The sequence below is a fragment of the Mobula hypostoma genome, chromosome 8 (genome assembly GCF_963921235.1).
Source record: "Mobula hypostoma chromosome 8, sMobHyp1.1, whole genome shotgun sequence".
NCBI lineage: Eukaryota > Metazoa > Chordata > Chondrichthyes > Myliobatiformes > Myliobatidae > Mobula > Mobula hypostoma.
The window spans coordinates 29,901,534-29,914,199 of record NC_086104.1 but is presented as its reverse complement, the minus strand read 5'-3'; the positions used below and the strand labels follow the sequence as shown (position 1 = coordinate 29,914,199).

The 12,666-nt window shown below is 38.5% G+C and overlaps 1 protein-coding gene across 3 annotated transcripts in view; it reads left to right on the top strand.

Annotated features, from left to right (window-relative positions):
* The window catches only part of ppp1r21 (protein phosphatase 1, regulatory subunit 21), an 84,552-nt gene that overhangs the window by 51,904 nt on the left and 19,982 nt on the right, over window positions 1–12,666 (top strand). For all 3 annotated transcript variants that reach the window (XM_063055624.1, XM_063055625.1, XM_063055622.1), the window contains 3 exons: window positions 5,727–5,854; window positions 11,241–11,393; window positions 12,414–12,506. In XM_063055624.1, the coding sequence (XP_062911694.1) occupies window positions 5,727–5,854; window positions 11,241–11,393; window positions 12,414–12,506 (374 nt within the window). The remainder of the gene's footprint in view (window positions 1–5,726; window positions 5,855–11,240; window positions 11,394–12,413; window positions 12,507–12,666) is intronic.

Here is a 12,666-nt window from a genome sequence, read left to right as displayed (position 1 = left end):
CCTGTATAGAAAAGATGTGGGAAAGGTAATGGATGAGCTGTTCTTGAATTTTCAGAAAGCTTTTGCAGTCCACAAGAGGTCAGTATATAAAGTTTAAATATATGATATGGAAGGAATGCTTTGGCATGGGATCAAAAATCCTTTTCCAAAAAACAAAAGGAATAAATGGGTCTTTGTAAGTTGGCAGGAGGTAATTAGTTGGGTATCACAGGGATCAATGTTTGGCGCCCGAGCAATTCAAAATACATATTAATGCTTTGCCTGAGGGAACAAAATATAATTGGGTAGCTTTTTAATAGTGTCAGAGACCCAGGAGGCCCCTAGCAGACGGAATGAGTGGACACAAACTTGGCAGATGCAATATAATATGTATAAATGTGAAGTTATCCATTTTTATAGGAAATACAGAAATGCACATTATTCAATTAATAGTAGATTGAAAGATATTGAAGTATTAAGAGCCTTGGTTGTTCTTGTATACTTGTCAGATATACAGGTAAAGAAAGCATTTAAGAAGGCAAATAAGACCATAAGACAAAGGAGCAGAAGTCGGCCATTCAGCCCATCGAGTCTGCTCCACCATTTTATCATGAGCTGATCCATTCTCCCATTTAGTCCCACTCCCCCGCCTTCTCACCATAACCTTTGATGCCCTGGTTTCTCAGATACCTATCAATCTCTACCTTAAATACACCCAATGACTTGACCTCCACTGCCACCTGTGGCAACAAATTCCACAGATTCACCACCCTCTGGCTAAAAAAATTTCTTTGCATCTCTGTTCTGAATGGGTGCCCTTCAATCCTTAAGTCATGCCCTCTCATACTAGACTCCCCCACCATGGGAAACAACTTTGCGATATCCACTCTGTCCATGCCTTTCAACATTTGAAATGTTTCTATGAGGTCCCCCCCCCCCCGCCATTCTTCTAAACTCCAAGGAGTACAGTCCAAAAGCGGTCAAACATTCCTCATATGTTAACCCTCTCATTCCCAGAATCATTCTAGTGAATCTTCTCTGAACCCCCTCCAACGTCAGCACATCCTTTCTTAAATAAGGAGCCCAAAACTGCACACAGTACTCCAAGTGAGGTCTTATCAGTGCCTTATAGAGCTTCAACATCACATCCTTGCTCCAATACTCTATTCCTCTAGAAATGAATGCCAACATTGCATTCGCCTTCACCACCAACTCAACCTGGAGGTTAACCTTAAGGGCATCCTGCACGAGGACTCCCAAGTCCCATTGCATCTCAGAACTTTTAATTCTCTCCCCATTTAAATAGTCATAGTCATACTTTATTGATCCCGGGGGAAATTGGTTGAATAATAGTCTGCCCATTTATTTCTTCTACCAAAGTGCATGACCATATACTTTCCAACATCGTATTTCATTTGCCACTTCTTTGCCCATTCTTCCGATCTATCCAAGTCTCTCTGCAGACTCTGTTTCCTCAACACTACCAGCCCCTCCACCTATCTTTGTATCATCAGCAAACTTAGCAACAAAGCCATCTATTCCATTATCCAAATTGTTGATGTACAGCGTAAAAAGAAGCGGCCCCAACACGGACCCCTGTGGAACACCACCGGTAACCGGCAGCCAACCAGAATGGGATCCCTTTATTCCCACTCTGTTTCCTGCCAATCAGCCAACGCTCTATCCACATAAGTAACTTTCCCGTAATTCCATGAGCTCTTATCTTGTTTAGCAGCCTCATGTGCGGCACCTTGTCAGAGGACTTCTGAAAATCTAAATACACACCATCCACTGCATCTCTCTTGTCTAGCCTATTTGTAATTTCCTCAAAAAATTGCAATAGGTAAGTAACACGTGGACCTAATAGAGGATTTGCGTACAGCAGCTGAGCCATCTTAGTTAGGGCCATTGTGAGACCACACCAGAAGTATTGCCTATTTTTGGTCTCCCTATGCAAATTCCTCTTCTACTTGGGAAAAGGTTGGTGTGACAGAGCGGATCTGCCACAAGTGATATCTTCTCCCCTTGCTTACCACCAACCCCCCCCCCCCCCACCACCATCCAGAAGCCCCATAATTCTCATTATCCCTGTATGGCAGTGCTGACGTTATGCTTATCGGGTACACACACTAGGCTAACTTGCAGCATGGACACTTTTGTTTGTACTTGCACACTCCAGGATGGGGCCATTCTGTGCGTCCTGTTTGTTGTTGCTTCCAGTTTCAGACAGGGGACCCAATTGATGGGTGGGTTTTTTTTTGAAGTGCCTGTTTGTGGTGGCACAGGCTCTGTGCTAACTCAGTGAAAGGCAGGTGGGGGAGGGGGCAGAGTGAAATAGGGATGGGGAAGGGAGGGGGAGGGAATTCCCTCCCCCTCCCTTCCCCATCCCTATTTCACTCTGCCCCCTCCCCCAGCTGGCTATCACCTCCCTCATGGTTCCACCTCCTTCTACTACCCATTGTGTTTTCCCGTATTCCTTCTTCACCTTTCCAGCCTATCACCTCCCTGCTTCCCCTCCCCTACCCCTTTATCTTTCCCCTTACTGGTTTTTCAGCTGGAACCTACCAGCCTTCTCCTTCCCACCCTCCCCCCACCTTCTTTATAGGGCCTCTGCCCCTTCAGTCCTGCTAAAGGGTCTCGGCCCGAAACGTTGACTGTTCGTTTCCACGGATGCTGCCCGACCTGCTGAGTTCCTCCAATGTGTTGTGAGTGTTGCTTTGACCCCAGCATCTGCAGAGTATTTTGTGTTCAGTGAAAGTGTTCATTTTGTGGGATGAAGAGAGTGCAGCTCCTGGAAAATGTTTTGTTGTTGATAGATTTTGTTGTGCAGTGTCATTGTGATCTTACTGTGATGAATGTTTATGTGGACATTCGTGATTGTGAAGAAGGATGTGAGTTCCTGAGTTTGGTTTTGTGTAACTGTTCTGGCTCATGGTAACAATTCCCAGAATTCCAAAGTATGGAATATCCTTTTTCTCCTCAAGTAAGGAGATCCCTTCTTAAAGGTTCATTTTGGGGTAAGTGAGGGGAGAGGGGGTGAGGTGTGTATTACTTCTGACCAATGTTTAGAGCTGCAGCCCTGATCTGCATGATCTGGCATGTATCTGCATTTTCTCTTTTTGTCATTTTTATTATTTTGCCATTTTATGCACTATAAATATTTTTTGCACTTTTTCTAAAAGTTTTTCACCTCTTAGTATACCATTTAGTGCCTTTGCACTGAATGTGCTATTGTGGCCAGCCGTCTGATTTTTCAAGCCCACACCTTCATGAGGACATGTGACCCTCACATGATGTGACAGTAGTCAGGGTGTTATTGAAGTAATCAAGTTTTGGGTAAAATGTAATCTTGCCCATAGTTTTAAATAATGTGTATGCATGTTTAGATATTATCTGATCTTTTAGAGCCTGATTTCTTTTTTCTTGGGGAAAATTTTTTAGTTTTCAGGTCTAATCACATGTCTCTTGATATCATTTGTATTCAAAAATTGATGGTTCTCACCACTCTGCGGACAAATTCCAAAGATTCACTTTTTTCTGTGTGGAGGTTTTTCTTCACAACTTCGGCCTAAATGGCTGATTTCTTATTTTGAGACTGTGGCTCTCAGAACTAGGTGTTCTAAGCAATAATCTCTAATTAAAGTTGATTTTGAAATGGAGAGTGTTCCTTTTAAAACTTGAATTTTATCCAAGTTGTTTTAGATTACAATGCTGTTGTTTGGGCCCTTTCCACAATGTATTTTAACAGCAAGTGATACCACCACTAGCAGAGTCCAGTGAACTGCAGCTATGTATAAACAGTTTGTTATGAACATTTCAGTCATTTAAAATTGAGCCAGATGTTTTGAAAACAAAACTGCACTCTTGTGATTTAAGTTGCATTCTTAGTCACTTTGTAATTTAATTTTGGGATCTGGGTGCTACAGGCAAGAGTAGAAACCCTAATCGCCCTTGAAAGATTAGTAGTGTAAAGTTAGCCAAGTGGCTTAACTGAAGGGACTTTTCATGATCACAAGCCATTGGAGGTATGTGTGTGAATCACCAATTTATTAAGTTGTACTTAGTACAAAAAAGCAATATTTGACAAAGGCAGCAGTCATTGTCCATTCGTCAAATTCTCAGAGGCTTTCCCTCTGAGCAACTGTGGTGCAAATCTTTTCTCTTTACGCATTCTTCTGTTGACTATAGATTCCCTTCTTTCTATTTACATTTGCATGCTCTCACTTACGCTCTCAGAACTCATTTTTTATGTTTTTTCTTTGATCTTATTTGCTATCTACCAATTCCCAAAATAATCTTAACCCTCCTTTCAAAAATATACTTTGTTTCATTTATTACTTCCCTGCATGCTGAACTATTTGTTGCTATTATTTGAGGACTGAATAGGACTCTGATATAAATTCCATGACTGGCTCTTTTAAATATTTTATCCCTCCTTTGTTCTGTCCCCTGGCTCCATTTGGACTATACTTTATTAGCATGTTCCTGGTAGATTTTCTGTCCCTGTCTTACTGTCAAACTGGAAAACATTGCCCCACAGTCCAAATTTGTTCTGTTGCAAATTGGTTAATTGTCAAATTTTTTTTTTGGTACTAAATACAACTTAATAAATTGGTGATTCTCACACATACCTCCGGTGACTTGTAATCATGAAAAGTCCCTTCAGTTAAGCCGCTTAGCTAACTTTACACTACTAATTGATACTTTGCCTCTCTATTTTTACTGTATTAATGCAGAATTATAACATGTCAGTTTGTTTTGGTAGCCTTTGTTCCATTGCAGTAACAATATTGAATCACTCAGAAATCAATGTCAGGAATATTTCAGAATTGGCTTAAGTACTTAATATTTTGCTATTTTTTAAATTTGCCTCCTGGTGGTGAGCATCTACCTCGTAGTCATTTCATTAAAGTTTCCCACAGTGCTGTTGATTCATGAGCTCTAGAGTTTAAGTCCAATGACAAGAAACAGATTTTGATGCCCTGAAGATGTTGGAGTTGGTGGGGAATCCACAGGTGATGGTACCTTTGTCTGTTACCTTCGTCCTTGCCTGTTTGGTGATGGTGGTTATAGGTTTGGGAAGTACAGCTGGAGTTTCTTGGATGTAACTGCAGTGCTTTTTGTAGATTATGTACATTGATGTAAGATGATATAGAAGAAATGAATGTTTTGGGTAGATAATGAGGTGTTGGACAAGCTGTCTTTGTTCTGGATGCTGCTAAGCTTCCGAGTTGTTGGCTCTGCAGTTATCCAGAGAAGTGGTGAGTATCTCATCATGCCCTTGAGAAATCTTTCTCAAGGTTCACATTTATGGATCATAATTTCAATTTGAGGAGCTAGAACCATCATGAAGAGATTTTAACACCTGGACAGTCATGAATCTTTTAGATTTCCCCATGTAGAGTGTTTAAGAAATGAACTACTGTATATTCAAGGATAAGATCAATGCATCTTTGGCTACCAAGAGCAACTCTAACTCTGCAAAAAGATGGGAGCATTTTTAGTGGACATAAGATCTGATTTCCACAGGGATGCCTATTGGATAGAATGACCCTCCTTTTTCCTTGTTGAAGTGGTGATACTATCAGTATGACACTCACCATCTTGTGTAGGAATGGATATATCATAAATTTTAATGTGTATCATTGAAGTCTACAAAATCTTTTGCTTTAAAATCCAAAAAAATATTGTTTACTGTCTTTTGACAAAAGTATTTGTCGAGCTGATTTGTTTTTCTTAATCCTTAGATATTTCCAAACATTACAATCAGAAGGTTTTATTGGAACAAGAACTACCCACCATTACACAGAAGCTTAAAACTACCAATGACTGCATTTTATCTTCTATTGTAGCACTGTCAAATGTCACAGGAAAGGTAACTATTCATGACCACAAAATGCTGCAAAATTGGGCAAATGCTATACATTTTTTTAAGTGGCTGGTGTTTTTCTCTGCAAACACATTATTATTTGAATTATAACTTGCAAGACCAACTTAAAGCCAGTTGAAGTGTGTAATCTGCTCAAGTAGCCGCCCAGCCTTATGGGGAGTTCAGAACAGAAGGTGGTTGTTTAGTGTATTGTCTGTGTACACCTTCATCCATTAGAGTAGAAAAAAAGTAGTACAGAACTCAAAACTGAAAACACCTTTTTGAAATGTTAATGCACCTTTCATTTTTCTTAACTTTATTTGTGGAAATGTTCCTAACAATTTTCTATGTGTATGCTTGACTAACCACTTGCAACAAAGGCATGTAGGAAAATCATGAAAATGCAAATTGAGAGTGTGAGTAGGTCACTTTTCTCTTTGAATCTGTTCCCTCATTGAATAAGATCATAGGACAGATGCTGGTAATTTCAACTCCACATTCTTTCTTCCTTATTGAAACCTTCCCCAATTTGCTCACAAGTCTATCTATTCCAGCCTTAAATATTGAAAAACTGGACTTTCACTGACACTTTGAAGAGAAAAATTCCAAAAATACCTGAGAGGGGAAAAAAAAATTGCCTCAATTGTTTTAAATAGGTGACAACATGTTTTTCAACAGTGACTCCTTGTTTTAGAGTTTTCCAGAAGGGGAAACACCCTCTCAGCATCCACCAAATCAAGACCACTCAGGCTTTTGTACCTTTCAGTCAGGCTTCCTATAACTAACTCTTCCTTCAGTTAGTCCTGACGAAGGGTCTCGGCCTGAAACGTCGACTGTACCTCTTCCTAGAGATGCTGCCTGGCCTGCTGCGTCCACCAGCAACTTTGATATGTGTTGCTTGAATTTCCAGCATCTGCAGAATTCCTGTTGTTTAGGCTTCCTATAACTTGTCTTTTCTCCACGGCATACAGACTTGCTCTGTTCAACCTTCTGTCATATGCCAAAACTGGTATCAGTCTAATAAACCGATCTAAACTGCTCACTATGCATTTAATGCATTTGCATAATTCTTTAAGGAAACTGCTTTACTTGAGATTTGCTCGCGTTAAACCCTATTTACCTGAAGCTTACTAAACCCCTCCCCTCTAATGTCCTATTAATTTTATGTAGCAGTAATTGATAATGTTCTATTAGCTTTCCTAATTGCTTGCACTTCTTATACTGGCTTTTTGTGAATTGTGCATTACCCAGCTATATCTCACCTCTGCATTTTAGATTTTATTTTTCCTACCAAAATATACAGTTTCGAATTTATCCACATTGTACCCCATTTGCCAGATCTTTACCTACTCACATAACCTATCAATATTCTTTTTTAGCATTCTTGTCTTCTTTGCAACTTGCTTTCTTATGTAAGTTTGTGCCATCAGCAAATTTTATCACACTTTCAACACCTTCATCCATATCACTCAAGCAAGTCCAAGACAACAATTCCTGTGGTAAATACATCTTGCCAACCAAAAAGACCCATTCATATCCCTTCTTTCCTGTTAGGCAGCCAGTCTTCTGTTCATACTAGTTGGCTAACTAATTGTAGCTAGAGAATTTTCAGTGCAGTATCTTCATTTTTATTATGAGCAGTTGAATACTGTCTTTCACTATAATTACATTTATAAAATAACACTAGCTGTCAGTGAGCTACTTAAATCTGCTTTGGGCATCATTCTATTCATGACAAAAGTAAAATTGTATTGGGGTGAAGGGTCACTCTCAAACAAAATCAGATCTATTCAGTTGCAAAGAGGAAGATGGGGTCATTAAACCAGCCAGTTAATTGGAGCTTGCAATTTACCGATCATAAGTCAGTTTACTTGCAAGCCACATTTTACAAATGTGATCATTCTATTCCACTTCCATCCACTGTCTCAAGCATACTTTTATTAATAGTTATGTATATGGCATTAATTGGAAGAATGTGAGTGTAAGCAACTATTCAGCACAATACTGCAGTGTCAACACTGCAAAATTCAGTCCCAGTGAGAAATGATGTCTACAGTGTTTGCATCCTTTGGGTGGATGAATTGGATTGATTAAATGACTTGCTGTTCATTTGCATTTATGCTTTGAATTTAATTATTCAGTGCTAATTAAACACATGTTGCTGATAGCAAACATAAAGAACCGTGAAAACTGAAGAAACTGTTCTTTCCCTTGTGGACAGAATTACACAGATCAATTACACAATAATTTGTAGGCAAATGAAACATAATACAGACAAGGTCAAAGTCTTCTGTAGTGAAAGCAAACAATATGTGTATTCCTCAACTGGCATTATTAATGATGAAATTGGTAAGACCTCAGACTGTTAAACTAAGAATGACTAACTGTTGCAGAGAATCAGTCAATAAAAAGTCAATAAACAATATTGAGCTTCATTGTCAAAAATGTAGATTCTAAAATGGAAGATGCACCAGTACTGGTAGATTATGCTTCAAGTGCTACATCCATTTCAGATTGACAAGTTGAAGCTGCTGATGAAAAGAATGTCAAAGCTTGACTCTTTACATTAGAGATGTGAGTTACGGGGAGAGTCTGAATTTTGATCTGTTAGAAATTGGCTAAATCTTTGAAAGAATTCAACTTGGCTTCTAAGCAAGCAGCTAGCCTGTTCCAGAGGCCTCTTGTTCACTTGAGAGATAGGCTTTCAGCTTAGCTGGTATTCATCAATTTTGTAAATTCCTTTTGAGAATGACTAACACTAACTAATCTGCTTGATAACTGTAACTTTGCATTGTGGATATTGCCAAAAATTCCCAAGCAATAATAACCTTTTGAAGTTTTCTTAGAAAAGGAAGAGTTGCTCATACGCAGAAATTTTTGATGGCATTTTACCATACAAAAAAAAAATCAAATTACCCTTCAATAAAATTATAGCTACTTTGGCACTGTTTTCTGAGAGTAAGCTTTCTTTCATTTATTTTCTTGTATCTAAAAATCTATTGATCTTTGATTTGAACATATTTGGCAACTAAGTCCACATAGACCCATTGAGTAGGCACTTCTTTAAAAACTCAATACTTCCTGTGGACTCTTTGATTTTATATTTTCTGCAATGGGAATCATCAACTCTGTGTTGACTTCCCTTACTCATTTTAAAACTTTGTATGGTACAATCTCTGTTCATAGTCAGTCTTGCTTCTCAGGAATCAATAAGGTGAACCTTTGGCTGTGCTGCTTTAGTTGAAAATACATTCTGCCACAGTTAGGAAGATACAGTGGTGTGCAAAAGTTTGGGCACCCCGGTCAAAATTTCTGTTACTGTGAATAGTTAGTGAGTAAAAGATGACCTGATTTTCAAAAGGCGTAAAGTTAAAGATGACACATTTCTTTAATAGTTTAAGCAAGATTGCTCTTTTATTTCCATCTTTTACAGTTTTAAAGTAACAAAAAAGGAAAAGGGCCTGAAGCAAAAGTTTGGGCATCCTGCATGGTCAGTACTTATTAACACACCCTTTGGCAAGTATCATAGCTTGTAAACACTTTCTGTAGCTAGCTGAGAGTCTTTCAATTCTTTGGGAGATTTTCGCCCATTCTTCCTTGCAAAAGGCTTCTAGTTCTAGTGAGATTCTTGGGCTGTCTTGCATGCACTGCTCTTTTGAGGTCTATCCACAGTATTTTGATGATATTTAGGTCAGGGGACTGTGAGGACCATGGCAAAACCTTCAGCTTGCGCCTCTTGAGGTAGTCAATTGTGGATTTTGAGGTGTGTTTAGGATCATTATCCTTTTGTAGAAGCCATCCTCTTTTCATCTTCAGCTTTTTTTACAGACGGTGTGATGTTTGCTTCCAGAATTTGCTGGTATTTAATTGAATTCATTCTTTCCTCTACCAGTAAAATGTTCCCTGTGCCACTGGCTACAACACAAGCCCAAAGCATGATCGATCCAGCCCCGTGCTTAACAGTTGGAGAGGTGTTCTTTTCATGAAATTCTGCACCCTTTTTTCTCCAAACATACCTTTGCTCATTGCAGCCAAAAAGTTCTATTTTAACTTCATCAGTCCACAGGACTTGTTTCCAAAATGTATCAGGCTTGTTCAGATGTTCCTTTGCAAACATCTGCTGAATTTTGTGGTGAGGACGCAGGAAAGGTTTTCTTCTGATGACTCTTCCATGAAGGTCATATTTGTGCAGGTGTCGCTGCACAGTAGAACAGTGCACCACCACTCCAGTGTCTGCTAAATCTTCCTGAAGGTCTTTTGCAGTCAAACAGGGGTTTTGATTTACCTTTCTAGCAATCTTACAAGCAGTTCTCTCGGAAAGTTTTCTTGGTCTTCCAGATCTCAACTTGACTTCCACAGTTCCTGTTAACTGCCATTTCTTAATTACATTACGAACTGAGGAAACGGCTACCTGAAAACACTTCGCTATCTTCTTATAGCCTTCTCTACTACTTTGTGGGGCATCATTTATTTTAATTTTCAGAGTGCTAGGCAGCTGCTTAGAGGAGTCCATGGCTGCTAATTGTTGGGACAAGGTTTGAGGAGTCAGGGTATTTATAAAGCTTTGAAATTTGCATCACCTGGCCTTTCCTAACGATGACTGTGAACAAGCCATAGCCCTAACAAGCTAATTAAGGTCTGAGACCTTGGTAAAAGTTATCTGAGAGCTCAAATCTCTTGGGGTGCCCAAACTTTTGCATGGTGCTCCTTTCCTTTTTTTCACTCTAAAATCGTACAAAACAAAAATAATACACTAATCTTGCTTAAAATGTTGAAAAGAATGTTTCATCTTTAACTTTATGCCTTTTGGAGATCAGTTCATCTTCTACTCACTTAACTATTCACAGTAACAGAAATTTTGACCAGGGGTGCCCAAACATTTGCCTGCCACTGTATCTGTACACAATATTCCAGGGGCCTTTATAATTGAAGTAAGGCATCTCTTCTCTTCTTACATTGGCATTTATATTGCAAGAAAATATTGTTTGTCTTGATTGTTGAAATATTAATTGAGGGGAAAAATATATTTTCAAATCAGATGATTAGAAAAACTAAATAGGGTTGTATAAACTTTTATGACATTGGAGTAAACTGTTCACTGTATATTTTGGCCAAGAAGATTATATATCAATGAATATATTATCTGGATGACTGTTTCAAAGAATGGTGGGTAAGTGACTCTGTCTATTTCATTATGATTTTCTGTGTCAGTACTGTTAAATTTGGACGGGTGCTCATTCTAATGAGCTTGGGCACGTCATTCCGATAGACACTGGCGATACAGCACTGATTAGAGCATGTTTTACTGTTACAGAAAAGTATTGTGTTTGATGAATCTTAGTAGTATCTCTTTGCATTAATTTATAGTTTTGATTCATATTTTTGTCTCCAGATTTGTACGTTCTTCAGCAACAACTTGGACTTCTTTACGGCTCCTTCAGTGTATGGCTCAAAGAGAGGAATGGGTGTAATAGATCCTCTTTCAGCAGAGTGTATGTTGGAGAATAAGAAGAAAGCAGCTGCTTACATTAAGTCTCTAAAGAAGGTTTGTAAATATATAAATATGTTAAATTTATTCATGTAATTTTATGATACATTTAATGCTGGGAATGGGGAAGGAAACAGCACAGAATAGAACAAGTGCTTTATGGTGCTCTTGTTAATGAGAATCCTGTTTAATAGTTAGATATTTTGAAATAGAAATGAAAACAGAAAATTGTAGAAATACCCAGGAGGTTGGGCAACATGTGCAGAGAAGGTAACTGTTTCCCTGCAGGTGCTACCTGACTTGAATATTTCCAGCACTTTTTCTGTTCTCTCAGATTTGCAGCAACTGCGATTTTTTTCTAATCTGTAACAGGTTCTTTTATGTATGTCAGTATAGATCTGATGTCTTGTATTTAAGAGCTACAGATTAGCTGATACTTAACACCACGTAGTGATCAACTGGATTATGAAGGCCTTGACTAACATTATTCTCTATTTCTCTGTCACCTCTGTCAATAAATTGCTAAAATTTTCTAATGGCTGATGCATATAATTTAGTGAATTTTAAAAGCAATGTATGAATAACGCACTTAATATGTGAACTGTTTTGTATGTACCCCTTCTTCACCCCACCCCCTTCCTTTCCATTCCTGATGAAAGGTCTTGGCCTAAAACATCGACTGTTTATTAATTTCCATAAATGCTGCCTGACCTGCTGAGTTCTTGCAGTATTTTGGGTGTTGTATGTACAAATGCTGACATTAGTATTGTTGGGGTAACAGGCAAACAATGGTTGTTGCATTATGCTCATTAATGAGTGTTTGATGTGGAGTAAATTTGGAGACACAATGGGAATTGTAGAAATTGATCAAGTAATTTTTGGGTAACATCAGTGGGTGAAGCCATGGTCAGCTTTAATATGCAGAACTTTTTTATTAGAAGAGCTTGAAGTGACAAAGGGTATAGTTGGTGGAAGTTATGTTTTGAAGAGTTTGGAATGTTCATTGAATACTATTTGCTTTGTAGTGTAGAGTTATTAAATTATTGGAGGTAATACAATTGAGTTGTCTTGTTACAGTCTTGTCCAGAATCAGTACCATATGCTGAAGCTCTAGCAAATCGCAAGATCATTTTAAGTTCCACTGAGAGCCGCGAGGGACTTTCACAACAGGTAAAGGTGCATCTAATTTTGCTTCAGGATCAATAATTTCAAGTGTTGGTATAAAAACCGACACTTGAAATTATTGATCCTGTTGAAATCATAAAGTAACCTTTGATAAAATTGTGTAGTTAAAGACAATATGACATCAGCTAAACTGAACTATCAAGAC